Here is a 19,189-nt window from a genome sequence, read left to right as displayed (position 1 = left end):
TATGTATGTATATATTGTAAAACTGCCAGCCTAATTACAAAAGACTTCCAAACCAACCCCCTAAGGTATCTGGTGCTTCCCTCATCTGGTTGACTGCCATTGCCTTTTCCTAGACTCTGTTCTTTCTCCAATTCAATCGGGTCGAGATTGATTAGATTTTTACTGGTTTTTGCACAACTAATACAGTATTATTACAATATTACCTGTTGTATGGTTCTATTCTCTGTACCACTTTTTTTTTTTATGTCTACTGCATGCTGTTAATGCTTACTGTATGTTTTTTACCCTTTTTTTCAAATTAAATTTGTGATAGGGGGATTAAAAAAAACCTGCCATTCACCAGTTTCTTACAAATGTCACTAGAATTTGGTGCAACAGTTAAAAAGATGAGCTTTTTTTTCCTACCGTGTTAACATAAAAAGTAATTATGTTAACACAACCGTGCAAAACAATAAGCAACACCTCCCTGTATTTATAGAGCTACTTTTGATAATAGGATACCCCGATGTGCACCTAGTTTCTATATGGATCTCAGGGTTAAAGAAATGTCAAAATCCTCTTCGAGAGCAAACCAACTGAATATTAATTTTAGGTAGATGTGCCCTTTTAAATAGTTATTCCATAAACCATCATATAATATGCTGTCCAAAAAATGAGGCCAAGGGCATGTTATTGTTAATATTATTATTATTATATAGTATTTATATAGCGCCGACAGTTTACGTAGCGCTTTACAACTTGAGGGTAGACAGTACAAATACAATACACTTTAATACAGTAGGAATCAGAGGGCCCTGCTCGTTAGAGCTTACAATCTAAGATGGCAATAAGTGCAGAAATATCAGCCTACATCAAAATTACATTATAACCAAAGTTCCTAACAGTTGCAGTAATTAGTTTCTCCTAAAGATGTAATAGAAGAGTTATATATGTATTATCCGGTCAGGTGAAAAGACTATCAAAAAAGGCAATACCCAAAAGGCCTCAGATAGTGCAAAATCAAAGGTTACCATGTTGCCAAGGTCACATTTTATGACCCATTGAGTCAGAAAATATTAATTAGTGACTACAGGTCCATTGAATGCATTTGTTAAAGGCATATTTAAAAGCATTGGCCATTTTGAGCTGCTATTATGGGCATTTTGCCTTTTTTTCTGCCTGGCACTTGAGCCTGTCCCTTTAAATGCAGATAATTGGAAGTAAGGTGACTATTACAGCTTTAGCATGTGGAGTTTGTGGATTCAGCAGGGAGCCCGAGACACCATCCATCTGCTCGTGACAAGCCAGCATCACAAAGGGAATGGATGGTGGTTCAGCTCCAGGGCTTTCACGGATAAACCTACCCTTTTTTCTATCTTGACATGAAATTACTGCTGGCTGATGCACATTGTTGTCTCTGTACAGTGTGCAAAGCCTGTGACAGGCCTTCTGATTACTGCTTGTGTATAAATCACCGAAAAGACAGTTGAATTCTAAGCAGAGGTCAATCAATCTCTGTACTTAGTGACACAAAAATTCCTCCCGCTTTTTGACCACCTTTCACAAAGTATAACTAGATGGGTTCATTGTCCTACAGCAGCATGGTAATTGCCCAGTAAAAACTTTAACCCTGAGGTATTACTCTGCACATTACAAAAAAAAAAAAAAAAACTTGATTAAAGGCTTACGTTTTTATTATTTTTAATCACTTTTCATAATCTTGTGGGAATAACTTTTTGGATTTGCAATTGTTTTAATGTCAGGGTAACGGGTATGGTAAGGCAGCATACAGTAAACAAGTATAAGAGCTAAATCAGCCATAGACAGGGCTATTTTCTTTGGTTGCAAGAAAATTGTTTGATTTTTTTTTTTTTCCCATCTACACAGTCAGTGTTGATGGGGGAATCCATCCCGTGGTGTTCTCCCAAACGGGGGGGGGGGGGGGGGGGCGCAGAACAGGGGAAGGCGTCCCCATCAGGAGAACACAGCAATTACTACTAGGGCTATAATAGCGTCTAGCAATAATCGCATGCAAAATTTGACAGGCTGATTGTACCCAAGCTGATCGATCAACTTGGGTGCATTCAGCCTGCCCATACATGGTTCAAATCTCAGCCAGTTTCTGCTGAACCGGCCGAGTTTCGAACCGTCTATGGCTGGCTTTAAGGCTGCTATAGACGACTCCCATTTTAGCGGATTCATGCTAAATCTGCCTGAATTTCAAGCCATAGGTGAACCTGTTGGCACCACCTGGTTTAAATTTTCTCACAATTTTCTCGTGCTAGATGTGACGACCAACACAGAGTGATGTCGGATTTGATAAAGGGCCACACCCAAAATTCATTGTTATGACTACAGCCTGCAGACAGTTTTCTATCTGCTCTACCACCACATCTGTGTTCCATCTCAAGCCTCACTGTGGTGAGTCGGTCCAACATCGCTCTGTGTTGGTGACGTCACATCCAGAGCGGCACCCGACTACACCAGCTGCACCATCCAGCAGTTTGTAATCCTCTGCCCCGTCCATTGGGGGCCTCTCCACATCACTGACCCTCACGGATTCAACCAGTGGTCTGTCATCCCTTCCATTGGGTGGATGTGACATCTGGCACCTACACACCTTTTGGTCGGCACCAGCGCCGGTCCTGGTATGCCTGATAGGAGTCAGCATGCCAAGGTTTGGGTGATATCGAGGTTCATAATCAAGCATGATGTTTAACATTGATTGTATGTCAGCCATATTTTAACCCTTCCATTCTTGAAATCTTTTTATTACAAACTGTGGCATAGCCTTTTCTTTACTTTTCTAAGGCATTCCTCAAGTGGTTTGTGGCCATCAACCACCAAGTGCAGGAATAAGAGGAATCTTTTTATTGTTCTATAATCAGATCAGTATGCTGAAATGACTGTTGGTGGGCCAGTGATCTTGTTCAGCAGGCGACAGTAATTCATAATAATACTAAATGGAGTTGGTGGACTTCAGACTACCATCACTTCTATCTATAAGTGTTCATACCTTCAGCTGTCCATTGCAAACATGTGGGAAGAAATATGAATTACTATTGTATGCTGGATGCCCATTGGTAATACACATAATAGTGGATGTCCAACTGGACAATTTGTAGTATTGTTTGATGGACTAGAATTCTGAGTATGCTATTCATATTACAGTAGTTTACACTAAAGCTAACCATGCCTGGAGAAATCTGATTATTCAGAAATGACCTGTCAGACTTACTTTCAGCAAATACAAGCATGCAGTACCAGACTATATCTTCCAAAGCTAGAACAAAATTCTTTGAATGTCACAAGAGAGACGTAATTACATCACTACACAAAGCATATGTACAGCCACATCTTTAATATGCAGTTTTGTTTTGGCCAAATATGTGATTTGAGAAGCGCAACTACATTAATAAATTGAAACATTAATACATGGCATGGAGCACCTCTGTTACAAGTATGGAATAATTTAACTGAATGTTTCTCCCTTGAGAAGAACTGATAAAAAATACATAGCAGAATGCTGATACAAGGATTTATTTTTCTGATTGCTGTTGTCAGTTCAAGTCAGTTGGACTATGTAAAGATTTTTTCGGTCTTCCTTGAAGTAACTAAAGTTTCTGAGGCTGCAAAAAAATTATTTTGAGGCTGAATGTAGTGTATTATCAGCAGAATTAGGCAGCTTACACACGATACTCCTGTTAGAGCATCTATGTTTTCTGGCGTAATTGTAATGCGCGCATTTTCGAGCTTATGCGCTCGCGTAATTGTGCGTAAATTTATTCTAGCGTTCTTGATATTCAATTGGCATTTTGGGTCATTTGAGCGCATTCACGCATATTTGCGCTACTTTGTGCACATCAGGCGCAAATTACTGACCAAAAATGCAGATTTTTCTATTTTGTTCTTACTTAAGAAAACGCGGCGCTCATTTACGCAGCTGTGTGCATAGGCACATTAGAATGAATGGGCTCTATTTTAGCTCAGAAAAAAAAAAGCTGTACTGAGCATTTTTAAGCTGCAGTGTGCAAGAGGCCTTAAAGAGAAAGGTGAACAAAACAATATAAAATGTCGGGTCGTCTTTAGTTACGTGGTAGATAGTGCAAGTTTTATCAGCATTATATGATTTAGATCAACAGAAAAAACTTCAGTACATCAAAGAAATTCCAAATAAGCTGGACCCTATGAGAGCCCCTCCTATATCCAAGTCCCCATTAAAATCCCCTTTACATCAGACTACCCCCTTGCATAAGAATCCCCACCAAAGGCCCCCCTTTAGATCAGGGTCCCCATCAAAGTCCCATTTTACATCAGAGAGCCAAATAAAATATTGCAGAAGGCAATATTTGGCCCATAGCTGTAGTTGTTAAAGTGATATCAAAAAGTCTTGTTTTTTTTTTTTTGTTTAAAAAAAACAAACATGTTTTACTTACCTGCTCTGTGCAGTGGTTTGGCATAGAGCAGCACCGATCCTCTTCTTCTTCTGGAGTCCCCCGTCGGCACTCCTGGCCCCTCCCTCCTGCCGAATGCCCCCACAGCAAGCTGCTTGCTGTAGGGGCACCCGAGCCGCTGCTCTGTGTCCATTCAGAAATGGAGCTGGGGGTAGGCCCCGCACCCTCTCTCTCCTCATTGGCTCACTGACTTTGACAACAGCGGGAGCCAATGGCGCACTGCTACTGTATCAGCCAATGAGAAGGGAGAGTCCTGGACAGTCGAGGCTTTCCTGCAACATCGCTGGATCTAGATGGGGCTTAGATAATTATTAGAGGGGCTTTGGGGGGCTTCTGCATACAGATGGTTTTTTATCTTAAAGTGGATGTAAACCCTCACATATACCCAGTGAATTGAACAGCCTCAGATGATACACAGAAATGAAACAAATCTCCCTACAAGTTTTCTTTGTATATCTACTGTTCTACACTGTTTAGAAAGTGAACAATATGAACAGTACTGAATGTGGAGTCTTGGCATACACTGTGTGACAGCTGATTGGAGGAAAGGCGCACCTCCCCTCCACATAGGCAGAGGAAGGAAGAAACATGCAGAGCTGTGTTGTGAATAGACTAGCTCTCTGCTAATCTGTCTCTATGCACTCTCCCCAGCTGGTTTTATCTCCTGTGTTTGAGAATTTGTCAGAAGTTATCATGTTGATAACAGAGAAACGGAGCAGCAGAAAGACACGGCACTTAGGGCTTTGGAGAGAGATAAGCAAACACTACAGTTATATGTGCCCAGGTCAAATTTAATGAATGGGGTTTATATCCACTTTATTGCATGGATAGCATTAGGATAAAAGACCTTCTGCCTTTAGAACTACTTTCCTGTGAATATGGGATTTACTAGTCTGTTGGATAGTCGGGAATCCCTGCTTATAGTAACAAAGATGTGTCTGCCCTTTTTGGGCCAGGTTGCATTCCACCAAATGCTGCAGGCCAAGGGGCAAGGTTGGTCTTTGTTGTAAGGCTGTAGAATCTGAGTATTCCTACACATTGGTATGCAGAGAGGCCTTAAAAAAAGAGCTTTCTCCTTTTCTTAGAAATTGCCTGTAATATGCTGTTATGTGTAGGCAGTGAATATTATAGTATTTTATAGCATACAAGAGTGCCATTAATCTCCACTTGTCACAACTGCGACGGTTATTTTTTTAATCAACGTTCCCCTACATTTATAACACAGCAGCATTGTGGTTAATTGAGGCTTTGTTGTGTGTGCAATATCTTAGGCGGAAGTATTCATTAAAAGGCAATTCTGGGGCCATTGGGCCTAACTAGAAAAGTAGTGTTTACATTGCTCTTTTGCTGCTTAATTTAAAAGCCATTGGAAAGAAAATGTGTGGGCTGTGTATTCTTTTTCGCTGTTATCTCACATCTCTTGACTTTCCAAAGTTCTTTGTTTATTTTTTCATTAGCTAAGCAAAGGCATTAAGCCCTTACAAACAGAACTGCTCTCTTGGCAAACTCAGGATGGAGATATACCTGTTGTCCTGGTTTACTGAAGGTGACAAGTTGTAGCAGCTGAAAGCATTGAAATGACCCTAGCAGTGTTGATTGCTCAAGAGCATTTATCATGTACAAATAGAGGTATTATGGACCACACTTAGATGTTTACAATGTGTAGGTATTTAAATAGCACCATTGCACTGTGACTTTTCGCTATAATGTAACGCCCGCTCATTACGTCAGTTCTTACCTCATTTCTACACCTGTGAGGTCACTGAGTTTATAAGCTAACTTGGGCGACTTTACTTTTAGGCCTCATATACACGGATATACACGGATTTAAGGCCTATTCACAGACTACGGTTGTCACGGTCAGGGGGTCAGGCTCAGAGACCAGTAGTTATAGCAGTAGCGAGGCTTCCACCGACCAGCTTGATAAGTACACAAACAGGTCACCCTGGCTGATGACACAAGCTTACCCGAGGCTTGGGGTCTAAGCACTAACCAGAATTCACCACAGCTCCTGATGGTGGAGATGGGTTTTTCTGCATATTAGTACCAGGTCGCGGTCCTCAGGATCGCCTCGCCAGGAGGTGAGCAAGCCAGGGTCCAGTAGCAGATGTAGCAGGTAGGGGTGAAGCAGAAGTGTAGTCAATAAACGAGACAATCGGTACTAAGTGGTTGCAGGTTGGGATCAAGCGGAAGCATAATGGGACAAACCAAAGGTCAATAATGAGTGGAGATAAGGACAGCTGCAGGTGGTTGCAGGTTGGGATCAAGCAGAAGTATAATAGGAACAAACCAAAGGTCAAGCACAAGTGAAGATAAGGACTGCTGCAGGTAGGGAAAGAAACAAGGAATCGGCTGGACAGAGCACAATAATCTGGCAAACAGGAAGTGCAAAGGCATTGCTTAAATTGGAAGTTCAAGGGAGGAGCAAGGGGTTCAAGGCTCACCAGAAACAAGGCAGGGGTATCCAAGGAATCGGACAGGATGCTGGCCAGTATCTTGGGTGGCTCATTAAGAAGAGCTACTGCCTGATGCAGCAAAAGTCACGGTTTCAGATCCTGGTCCTGACTGTGGGCCTCTTTCATGTGAATGAGGCATAAGTGCAAACTAAAGGTCAGGGGAGGTAAACCGCAGATACCTGTTTGGCCCACTTATAGTGCAGACTCACTATTTTTCCTTAGAAGCCATATATCGATGGCTGGATTGGGTGAGTCACCTCACATCTATGGGTATTTACATCTAATCACAAACAAAGCATTGACAATTATTTTTTTCCAATAAGAATCATGCATTTCAAAATAGTTATCCAAATATTCATGTAAATTATCAAAATAATAATTAAGTCACATGGGTAGATTTAGTAAAGGCAAATACTGTATGCAGTTCACTTTGCAAGGGAATGTTTGCTTAGCATAGCAAATGTGGTGAAAATTCACTTTGCAAAGAATACACAATCACATGCAAGGAAAAAAAAAAAAGTATTTTTGGTTGGACATGATTTAATGATAGAAGTCAGGAGAGCTTCCCCTCATTCACTAAGCCAGGTCTCCAAACTTTCTAAACAAAGGACCAGTTTTCTATCCTTCAGGCCTTGGGGGACTGGACTGTGGCCTGTGGGAATAGAAAATGCCCTGGTGTCAGTGGGAGTAAACTGTGCCCCATTCTTGGTATCAGTTGGAGGAATAGTGCCCCATCAATGGTGTAAGTGGTGTAGAATGATACCCCAAGGGCCGAATAAAGCCAAGCAAAGGGCCACATCTGGCCCCCAGGTCACGGTTTGGAGACCAATGCACTGAGCTAAGGGATAATTCCACTGCAAAGTGAAAATTCCTTTGCAAAGTGAACAGCCTTTTTTTCCTTTAGTAAATCATCTCCATAGATGCACAATCTTTTGAGCCCGTAGCTTTGTCAAAAATGTCAAACTAAGACCGAATTGCTACACTTAGGCATTTCTCAAAGTTTTGCATAAATGCTGCAGAATTGCCACAGAATATCCCAGATGTGTCCAATTTACCTAAATTCTGCCTTCTGCGCCAGTTTAAGAAGTAGTCTACATCACTCTTTAATAATTTAACAGATCAGTATCTTCTGCCACAAACTAGTTTGGAGTCCTTACAAATTTTCAAAAGCCGACCAGCATTTTTTGGCACATAGATTAGGAAAATAGGAAGTGGTGAGCCACTCGCAAAAGTTCAGCTGCAACAGGAAGATTAAGTGCTGCAAATGTTTTGCATACATTTGCATACTGTGAAAAAAGCACAACTGCGTTTATAAATGTCTTCATGTTGTTTTCATTTTTTTTTCTTTTATGCAAAGCACAGATTAAATAATGTCTACATTTACATCAGATCTTTGGCTACGATATAGAAGCAATATAAAACTGCTGTGTTAAAAATATATCTATTACTACTAAAATAAGAACTTGTGCATTTAATCACTTAAAGCAATTCCATAGCTCCCAACTGTCTCTTATTTTAAACAAAGTTTCTCTTTCCACCTCATTTGTCCGTCTTTTTAGTCTAGAGGTAAATATTTCTGGGGCGACGCTACTTGCCGGGGCGACCTCACCTCGGAGCGGCCGGCACGGACTTCATAACATTGAAGTCAATGCAGGTCGCTCCAGGTCATCCCAAAGAAGCTCCGGACCCTTTTTCTAAGTCGGAGCGACTTGTGTCGCTCCTATTAGAACGGGTCCACAGCTTCTGTATGGCAGGCGGCCTGACAGGTCGCCCCAGTGTGAACGGGGTCTAAATAATGTATTATTTAAATAAGAAAGCTATTTTGTTATACTAAACCTTTCATCCATCCTCTAAAATTTTAAATTTGTTGTTTAGAACAGCCATTATGTAGAAGAAATATTGGTAAAAGGGACTTCTGGGTTTACCCAATCATTATCTGCTTATTCATTCTTCCTTCCATGCAAAAGTGTCCCTCTTTCCCATCTTAGAAAATTGGGAGCTCTGCATTTTTCCTCTACAACTACAGGAGCTGAAACCTCAAAATCAACCGATGATCTAAATGCAAACCTTACACTACAATGAAAGATCTGCTTATCACATCACTTCTCACATCACATCTCAAATCACCAAAATAGGCTATTAAAAAAAAAAAAAAAAACAGACCTGTGGGGAAAGGAAGTTAGAAAACCCTACTTGCCTAATGGCCGGAATACACGATAAGAAAATCGGCCAAAAATTTTCATTCAGCGAAGGATCGGCCGATATTCTACTCTTTAATGCCCAGCCATCAGTGACCGATATCGATATTGTGAACGAAAAATTTTGTTTGAAAAAAACTAAAAATTCTGTCGTCTCGTTTGCTAACGAACGATATTCTATACGTTGGTGTTAAGGTCGTACATTTAAAATCTGTAGAACATCATCACGCATGCACTGTTTCGATGGTCGACGGTCAAACGGTCGGGCGATATTCAGCCTGTGTATGTTGGCAACGTTTTCGACCAACTAACACTTTTTCATAAGTCGGTGGTCGAATGATCGGGCGATATTCGGCCCGTGTATTCCAGCCATTACGGCCAACTTCAGCACTGGAGGTGGTGATGTCATGATCTGTCTAGCAAAATCATGGAAACGTTGAGAATCACAGATCTCATGGGAAGATACTCCAGCGTAATGTAGAATTTCTTGAGATTTGGGATCCTCAGCATTCCTAAGCTGTTGCCAGAAGGACCATGTCGTCAACCTTGCCTAGGCATTGCAGACTTTAAGTATAGTTTCTTAAATATTTCCCACTGGTGTCGTTTTTCTTTTTCCTTGTCTTTTACTATTGCACACAAGAGCTATTCTGTCTCATTGGCTGAACTATATAACTATTAACAGCCAAAAAACAAAACGCCTGAATGGATAATCGTAAGTTTTTACCATATAGCACTGAAAGAGTGGAGTAGAGAGCCATGCCATCTTCACTAGCTTACCAGAAAAGCATCTCCGACACTCACAGTTATTGTCAGAGGTCTACTTATATTTTTAATACTAGAAAGCATTCCAAATCTGCTACCAAATTATTAATTCCATCCATATTTGACAAATTTTATTTATTTTATTTTTTTACATGCTCAAATTACTTTTCAGCAGAAGGTGAAGAATTACACGACCAAATAGCTTCTTATGTAACGCAGATGTGTTAAAACCAGATTGAAATGGGAAATCAAAGGATTAAAGGTGGAAACAGCAGACTCGCATGCAGATGCAGGGACCATATACTGTACACACTCCATGCAGGTGGTGGCCCTAATGCAGTGCTGCAAGACAAAAGTGCTAATCACTGTGCTACCCATCTCTAAAACTATAGACCTGAGCTTCCTAGAACTCCTCTTCCTTGTTCTACAGTGTCCCAAGATGACTTGCCATAGAAAACGTTGACATTCTTTGTGTTTCGTGTGCAGACACTATTTTGAATCTAGCCAAAGGCACTGCTATTTTCATCAGCGTTAACATGCTTTGCAGTCACCAAATGTAATAATACTTTTATTAGCTGGAAGGGTCTGCGGGTTTAAACGAAATGCTGGTGCCAGTAAAATGTACTAAAAAAATCAGCTTTCTGTTTAAGTTGCCAGGGGCACACGGGATGTATATGCCCCAGTGATTATTAACATATAATCCAAGTGAACTTAATATATCTGTAATTGTGAAGGAAAACCATGTCGGGCAGGTGGAAAACTGTCATAGTAAAAAGAGAAAAATATTCCACTATAAATTCTAATGAGTTGGGTATTTTAAATTTCTGTATTTTAACAGGAAGAGCAGACAAGCCCTAGCAGAAATGAATAGAAGGTGCCATGTTTAAATAAGAAAATTGTATGGAATTAAAGACAGCCAAATAATGAATATCACTTTTCAACGCAGAGATTTTCATGATCATTGTGCAGCATATTGAATTTTCTTGTAAGCCATGTTTTTTACCATTTTTGGATCAGTAATACCTTGTTTTGCGAGTAACCTGGTTTACAAGCGTTTTTGAAAGATGAGCAACATTTTTATTTTTCTAATTTTGCCTTGATATGCGAGCACTGTCTTGATCTATGAGCAGTATTACACTCACAATGTTAAAGCGGTTTATTACAGATAATCATGCTCGGTAAATAACGTTATGTGTTCCTGTGCTGTATAAAAGAAAATGCAGATTATACCTTCTATCCGAGCGTCTCCCGGCGCTCACATGACTCCTTGTCTCTCTGCTTTCCCTGGAGGGCAGGGCCGAGCACTCCCACTGACCTCATCCGGGGAGGAGAGAGGAGTAGAGAGCCGAGTAATCACGTCAGCGCCGGGATACGCTTTGATACAGTACTGTATTGGAAGAAATCGTCATCTTTTGTATACAGCACAGGGACACATAATGCTATTTAACAGAGGGGATGGGTTATGATAGCAGCATATCTTTATTTTTACCAACAAATGGCCATTGAAGGAATCATCTGAGTTACCATTATTTCTTATGGGGAAATTGGCTTTGATATAGTGCTTTGGATTACAAGCATGTTTCTGGAACAAATTATGCTCTCAAACCAAGGTATTACTGTATTTTCTTCTCTTCCCATCCATTTTCATTTTCTTTTACTGTATTTAGATCTTCCCAATGTTCATTCTGTTATATGCGGTAGTGAAGTGATTTGTCTTTTGTAGTGTGGGTGGTGCCCATCTTGGAGGCACTTCGTCTTACCCCTTGTACCTCCATGCTTGGCTCCTGGCCTTATACAATACCTAACCAATTTCTCTTCCCTTTACCTGTATTTTAAAAGCATAGAAACATTTACAGCTTCAGTGTGACTGTGGTTGAAGAGTAATGCTGTCCATGCACTGTGAATTTCAGCTGGTTCCTGGTAAACTAGTCAAAGTTTGCTGTGCTGATGGCGTGATTTGCTTCCTTCTGAATTTAAGCATCCGTGTGGAATTTTTTAGCTGCATCCAATCTGATGTAGCCAATGTTTGGGTATTCCAACATACACCATTGGTTATCAGAACAAAATAGCCAAGCAGGGGGGTTCCTCCATCAGCACTGTTAGTGTGGATTGCAAATTTTATTTTTGTTCAGCCCGATGGCCACAAAATCTGCATGTGTAAGAATAACATTTCCTTCTTCTGAGGATTCAGTAAGAGACAGTGTGGCCCAAAATGAAGTATTAGCATAGTGGTGTCTCCTTAGATAACCCACAGTGCTGTGGGTATCCTTTTTCTGTAAACAAACTTGTATATTTTGTGATTAGAAAAATCGGCTAAAGAAGTAAAATACAATTGACCCAAAACCATTATAGTTGCCTTTTAAAAATCATTTATTAGGGTGAATATATCAGAATACGAGTATGGGAGCTTCCATTGCTCGTATTTCAGTTTTTGAAGGTACATGCTGCTTCATCCTATCTTCACAGCAGCAATGCTTTGTGCAGAAAGAAGCATGCATTCAGTGAAGGATAAGGGTGACTGCTTCAGAATATGCACTCACAAAAAAAACATGTCATTTTTAGAGCTCTTATATTTCTATGCTGACTGCTCTCTTCAAGTTTTTTTTTTTTTTTTTTTTTTTTTGTCGGATGGCCTCCTGCATATTTTTTGGTGTTTTCAGATGTGCATCCTTTTTAATGCGCTAGGTTTCCAGACACATAAAAACAGCTTTTATTTTGTTTTTTGCCAACAGCTTCAAAAACAAGAAGTAGTGAACTTTAGATAATGAGTATTATTTTCCTCTTCTTTCAGGTTGTTATTGCTGATGACTACTCTGATCCCTTCGATGCCAAAAACCAACAGAAGAACAAAGGTGTGATAACTGAAAACAATGGCTACATGGAACCCTATGAAGCTCAAAGATTGATGACAGGTAAGACAAATGTATCTAATCTTTCATGTACAGTACACGTTGTTACACTGTCTCTTTCACATGAGCGGACTCCGCCAGCAGATCTGCTGGTTCAGGTCTGTCTGCTCCACTTATGCAGAGTGCAGAGTGGACATGGGCACAGCCCGGTTTCCTCTATAGGTGGTCAGATCTAATCGGACTGCCTGTCCATTTACATCTGACTGTCATCCAATCTGCCAGATGGATGGGGAACCGATCCCCCATTCGTCCCCCATTTTTAACAGATCAGTGTAAATGTTTACATCCACTGCTTCATAGAGGGCAATGGATGGTCCAAGCGGGACCACCTAAAAAAACAGACGGACCCATTCGGTCTGACCATGTGAAAGGGGCCTTCCATTGCCCAGCCCATGTGCGCCTTTCCCAGTTTTGGTAGTTTTTAGTTGCTCGGAGCTGCTGCCATTTTTGCTTTGCTAGACTGTTTCAGACACACACTGGCGGTCTCCAGCTTTCAATGTTGGGCTTCTGGTATATGGGCTTTTGCCTCCAGGTAAGCCTTTTCTCAATTTATGCATTACTTTATATGTCCCATAGTTGGGAGCACAACACAAATAGTTTAGAGTTAGGGACTACACCTTAATGGGCCGTACACACAGGCTGAATATTGGGCGAAATTGGCGGATTCAATAGAAACTGTGTATGGCAGGCGGTCGGACAGAAGCCAGGGAATGGCCGATAAAGGTATGTCGATCTGCATCCAATCAGCTCTTGGTCAATGGCAACACAGGTCCGAAAAAGGTTTTCTTTTTTCCCCTTGAGTTCCACTCCAAAGTGCTTTTGAACTCTGTTTTAAAATATAATTATATTCAAGTATGTAATCCTATCTCCAAAAAGGACCTTTTTTTTTTTTTACCCTTACCCTCCTTCAAGTCTCCAAATTCCTTTTTTTTATTTTTTTTTTTTTGCTTTTGCTTCTGTTATCCAACATCCTATCAGAGGGTTGCAATATTTGCAATATACGTAGCCACCATTTCTTAGCCGCTCCTGAGATGGACTATAGCAATTATAGTGTACATAGAGCAGTGTACATGACTGCAATTAACCTACACTACTCGTTACAAACAATGGAAGTGAGGAGGAGAAGAGATTTGGTAGCTTGTGGAGGATGTTACAAGGAGTAAAAAACACTATAAGAAACCATTTAATCAAATATGAATTACAGGATTATTTAGAAGTGTATGTGAATAATTTTTGGACTATGAGATAATTTAATGATGGTAACTTTACTGGAGGAAATTGTCTTCTTCTTCTTCACTGTCTGGTAAGGGTTTCTAGATAACAAGACTTTTTGATAAGAATTAGAAAACCTTTGACAGGTACAATAATTCCCATATATGTATTCCATCTATATAGTTAGCAGGTTTCCTGCAGTTCAGTGGTAAATCACAGCTTTTCGTGTCTTCTTTAGCCTTGGATGATCAGAATCCACATTTTTCACAGATGTTAAAAAGCCCGTAGTGTTGTGTTATAAACTATCTTAAGAGAAACTCCAAATACGGTGTCAGAACATATATAAACCATAGATCGCAATCGATCATTGCAGACTGTTCATTAGAAAATGTTTTCCATTATTTACTACTTCCGAGAAATAGGAGTGCAGTAAAACAGGACTTGTATAATTAAATCTCGTACACTAGTGCTAAAAGGAAAAAAGAAAAAACAAAGAAAATGAGATGTCAGTTTTCAAGGCCTTTTTGTGGATTTAAACATATGACAGGGCTATCAATTTCCTTGTAAGCAGCAGTTCTGTCACTGTGGGTTGCCATAAATTAATAGTCACATCTATAATTTTCAGCTTCCAGCTTGTGTTTTGTCCTTGGCTGGATCAATCTGACTGACAGACAGATAAGTTGGCTTCTATGCGCTGCATAAGGACCAGCTTGGCAATTTTTGTCTCCAGGAAATATCAGCGTGTCTGTGATGAGAGAATATAAATAACTCGGAATACTATTTCCATATGCAATCCTTTTTTTTTTTTTGGCAATATGATTAGGATTGGTGTGGCTGTGTGGCAGTAATAAATAATTGAAAGTAAGAATTTTTAATCATGAATTGGTTTTATTATTCCAGAAATTAAAGTATATTAAAATTATTATTGAAAAATTGAAAAATTATTACTATTGAAATTAAAGTAAATTAAAATCTAATAAACAAAAAACCCTGGCAGGATTGACAAGATTGTTATGGAACAAATGCAGCCACCACATCGAGGAACAAGAAAGCCGCAGTATATTGCATTTTTGTGAAATGTAATAGATTGCAGTTTTCTTGTCCTTGGATATGGTGACTGTATTATTTTTTCTGCTGTTTAAAGTGGTTATAAACCTTAGACATGAAATATGAACAAAGCACACCCCTCTATAGTGAGCACTTGTCTCAATTAAGAGCACTATGTGTCAACTTTTGTCTGCTGCTTCATTCCTCTGCTATCAGCATGAATCACTTCTGACAAGTTTTCCTCATACCAAGAGAAAAAAGGTGATAAAGGGGGAGCTCCAGCTGATTGATTGCCTTAGCTCTGTTCCTGTAAAGGGTGGTGTGTCCCTTCCCTCCAATCAGCTCTTAGAGCTCTCCTCACTGAGCTCAGCAGAGTGTGATTTCAGCTCTCTGCCCCTTCTTTCTGACAGTCAGACAAGCTTTATAAATTGTAGACTTTGTAGATTGCATGTAGAGAAGAGAAGACTTCAGATAAATAGGTACAACTTATGTAGGAGGATGGATGAGTGGTGAGAAGGCATGCACGGTATCTTGCAGCCATAATTCCAACATGGCAGCTAGATCCTAAACATGACCAGTCACTACCGCAGGATCTTGCCACCCTATTTATGGGAATATTGCAGAGTGTGTATATAACATGCTTGGGGATATTCAAATACATTGTTGCAGATATATATTGTAGAGATAAACATGAGAATGACTAAGACTCAATTCACACTAGCGCGACTTGTCAGCCTGACAAGTCGCGATCCCTCGCGGTCCATTGACTGCTACAGGACCCGTTCTAATAGGAGCGACACAAGTCGCTCCGACTTTGGAAAAAGGGTCCTGTACTACTTCGGGGCGACCTTGGAGCTACTTGCATAGACTACCATTATGTGAAGTCCCTGCAAGTCGCTCTGATGTCATGGTGCATGGGAATGCACAAGTCGCCCCCCAAGTAGTACAGAGTCGTGCTGCCCCAGTGTGAACCGAGCCTTAAGGTGGTTGTAAATCTCACACATGAAATATGAACAAACCATATCCCTCCATAGTGTTTACTTGTCTCAATCCAGAGCACTACGTTTAATTTCTGCCTGCTTCTTTGATGGTCTGATATCGGCATGAATCCCTTCTGCCATGTTTTCCTGACACCAACAAACAAAAGGTGACCAGGGAGGGACTGCCAGCAGATTGACAGACTAAGCTTGGCTTCTGTGTGCTGTGTGAAGCGGGGTGTGTCTCTTCCCTCCAATCAGCTCCCACTGAGCTCTGCAGAGTGTAATTTTAGCTTCCCACCCCCTGCTTTCTGAAAGCTCAGATAAGCTCTATAAATTCCCCACTTTGAATGGCTGTAGAGAAGACAGGGCTGTAAGCAAACAGGTACAACATAACTGTTTAGTAGTTTAATGTCTGTGTATTATTTCACTGGATATATGTAGGCGTTTACAACCATTTAAGGTATAAAACTACTGATATTGTGCATACTTTTGTACGGCAACAGGCTAAGACATCTTTTATGAGTCCACCAAAGGTTGCTGGATACGATGCTTCACAGTTCTCTGCCTGTTCTACCATTTTGCTTTCATTGCTTTTACTGCTTTCTCTTCTGAAAGTCTGCACAGACACTTCTGTGTTCAATCTTCTCTGCTTTTTGTAGTATGTTTGTGTCCGATTTCTCCCTTAGGCTGGCCATAAACTATACAATTTTCTTATTCAATTTCCTTTAGATTTACCTTAAACTATGTAGTGCAAGGGCCTGCCTGATTGCATACAAATTGAAAGTGTTTAGGTTTGACCCTACATTATATGGTTTTGGTAAATCTAAAGGAAAGTTGAACAAGAAAATTGTATAGTGTATGGCCAGCCTTAGGCTTTAGAAAACTGCTATTGGAAAAGATGGTTTTACATACAGTGCCTTGCGAAAGTATTTGGTCCCCTTGAACTCTGAAATGTGGCAAAAGGTCGCTAAGTTCAAGGGGGCCGAATATTTCGCAAGGCACTGTATGAGTATAGGCAACAGGGCATCACCGCCAAACAGTATTTTTTACAGATAAATATGTGCTCAAGATTGTAGAACTACAAATGCATGAAATATTTTTTGAACCTTTTAGACTTACCTGTATGCCTGCAATAATAACTTTTAAAATGTAGTGTGGTATTCTAATAAGTCACACTAATAGACAACAACTTGTAACAGCCAGGGAATGAGAGCTGTGAAACCCAAGTGATGAAATCCTTGTCGCTGCCAGGATCATTCATCACAGAGGAGATCTAGGAACGGATGTTTCTCCATCTTTGCGGGAAGCTGTCCCATCCCCTCACCACAGTCCCAGACTCCTTGGAGGAATGAGAAAGCGCAGGAACCATGGCCAGTGGCAGTAGAAAGGGGTGGGGGTGGTAGTCCTTCCCAGTGCCATAAAAGTGATCTGGCAGCTGTAAAGCCACCCACTTTTACATAACAGCTGATCGCCGGCTACAAAAAACAGTACCAGAGATCATGGCTGCAGCCATGATCCTGGTATTAACCACTTGCCGTCAGGGCGTTTATGTACGTGGTTAAAACAAATAACATACAAACATCTATATTTGTACGTCTTTTTTTATATTTTATTAAAAATAACAGTATAGGCAAGGAAGAACCCATTGCTTTAAAGCCCAACTCCATGATATTCGGAACCTCCCTCGTACTTTTCCCTCTTACCCCCTCTAACTGCTAGTATGAAAAACAAAAATCTAAATTCCCATTTTATTCCTTGAAGCACTGGTTACGTGATGCCACTGGCCCGATCCTTCTTTCTTCTATTGTTTTCTTCCTGGGGTCCTTCTTTTGGATGTCCATATCCCTACCTGCGTGATGTGGACACTTCCTGTTGGTGGAGAAGAAACTTCCAGTAGCTGGGTCCTCTCTCATAAGCTCCGGAGGCAGAAGAACTCACAGGGCAGTGTGGGGACCAATGCTGAAGAAGATAATGACCTGGGGAAAATGTCTGGTCCCCAAGGCAAGAAGGTAGCTTGGCTCGTAGAGGAAAGTGTGACTTTGATCCATTACACCGCATGATGGCTTAGGAAGAGGTGTCTGAAACAAAGATTGAGGAGTAAAGTTATTGATGCTTAATACATGGAAATTTCATTAATGCCTTGAGTTGGATTTAAGGAACTGGAAGTGCCTCTTGGAGCAGCAATATCATGTACCAAACATTTCCTTTGCTGCTAATCTGTCTTGTACAATGTTTACGTGGAATGTTAGAGCACAACATGCTTTAGCTCATTGATATTTTTGGCAATCTTTGTGTGCCACTTTGGCAGTCTTTGTGTAAACATATGTATCCAGTTTAAGCCACATTACCTTGAATGGGTTGAGGTCTGGAATCTGACTTGGCCATTCCAGGATGCAAACTTTTAAAGTCTTTCTTTCGTTGATTTACTCCCATGTTTCATGACATTGTCCTGCTTTCTTTTTCAACTTCCTACCAAGTTTTAGTTGGACGTTTTCCAGTAAAATTTCTCAAAACAAATTTACTTTACACTATTACTTTTCTTGGGACAACCCAAAATGTAGGATTTTCTTTGACTTTCATTTTCAATGATAATGGTGAACAGGACAAATACAGAAGGTGAATTTCCTAAACGGGGGCACAGACCGCAATAAATACCTGACGGGTGTTCTAATCCCTCTCCGCTCTATCCAACACTAGAAATAAAGTTTTGCCTTTAGTTATACTTTAACTTGCCAAAGTAGAGAATGTGTTAGCTTTCACTCTGAATCCTTGGTATATATATATATATATATTTTTTTTTTTTCAAATGAAATGTTGGAATATAAGAAAGCTCTATAAGGAATATACAGAAACACAAAGCAGTGTTCCTTCTCAGAACAATAGTTGCCAATGTTTAATTACATTTCACAGCGGTAGACAAATATACCCTTGGAAAAGGCTCTTCTAATGTGTTTAGCAGCTGGAGTTTAGTGTTACGATGTATATTCTGCATAACTGTTATTAGTCATGGAGCATCAGCGAGTATATGGAAAGGTTGAGTAAACTGTATGTAACCAGGATGGTTCATACTGTGGAAATATTACACTTTAATAGAATTTGTGGGAAAGTCAGACTGCCTGGCTTGTGCAAATTTATTGACATCCAGGTTACTGTAGGCACGCTTTTTCAATGTTTGCTAGAAAAGCACAGCCA

The 19,189-nt window shown here is 40.3% G+C and overlaps 1 protein-coding gene across 1 annotated transcript in view; it reads left to right on the top strand.

Moving 5' to 3' along the window:
• The window catches only part of SHB (SH2 domain containing adaptor protein B), a 360,594-nt gene that overhangs the window by 130,223 nt on the left and 211,182 nt on the right, over window positions 1–19,189 (top strand). The window contains exon 2 of the mRNA XM_082269003.1: window positions 12,641–12,761. Within this exon, the coding sequence (XP_082125129.1) occupies window positions 12,641–12,761 (121 nt within the window). The remainder of the gene's footprint in view (window positions 1–12,640; window positions 12,762–19,189) is intronic.

Source organism: Pelophylax lessonae, assembly GCF_965119305.1.
Source record: "Pelophylax lessonae genome assembly, chromosome: 1".
Lineage (NCBI taxonomy): Eukaryota > Metazoa > Chordata > Amphibia > Anura > Ranidae > Pelophylax > Pelophylax lessonae.
This window is presented reverse-complemented; position numbering and strand designations above follow the sequence as displayed.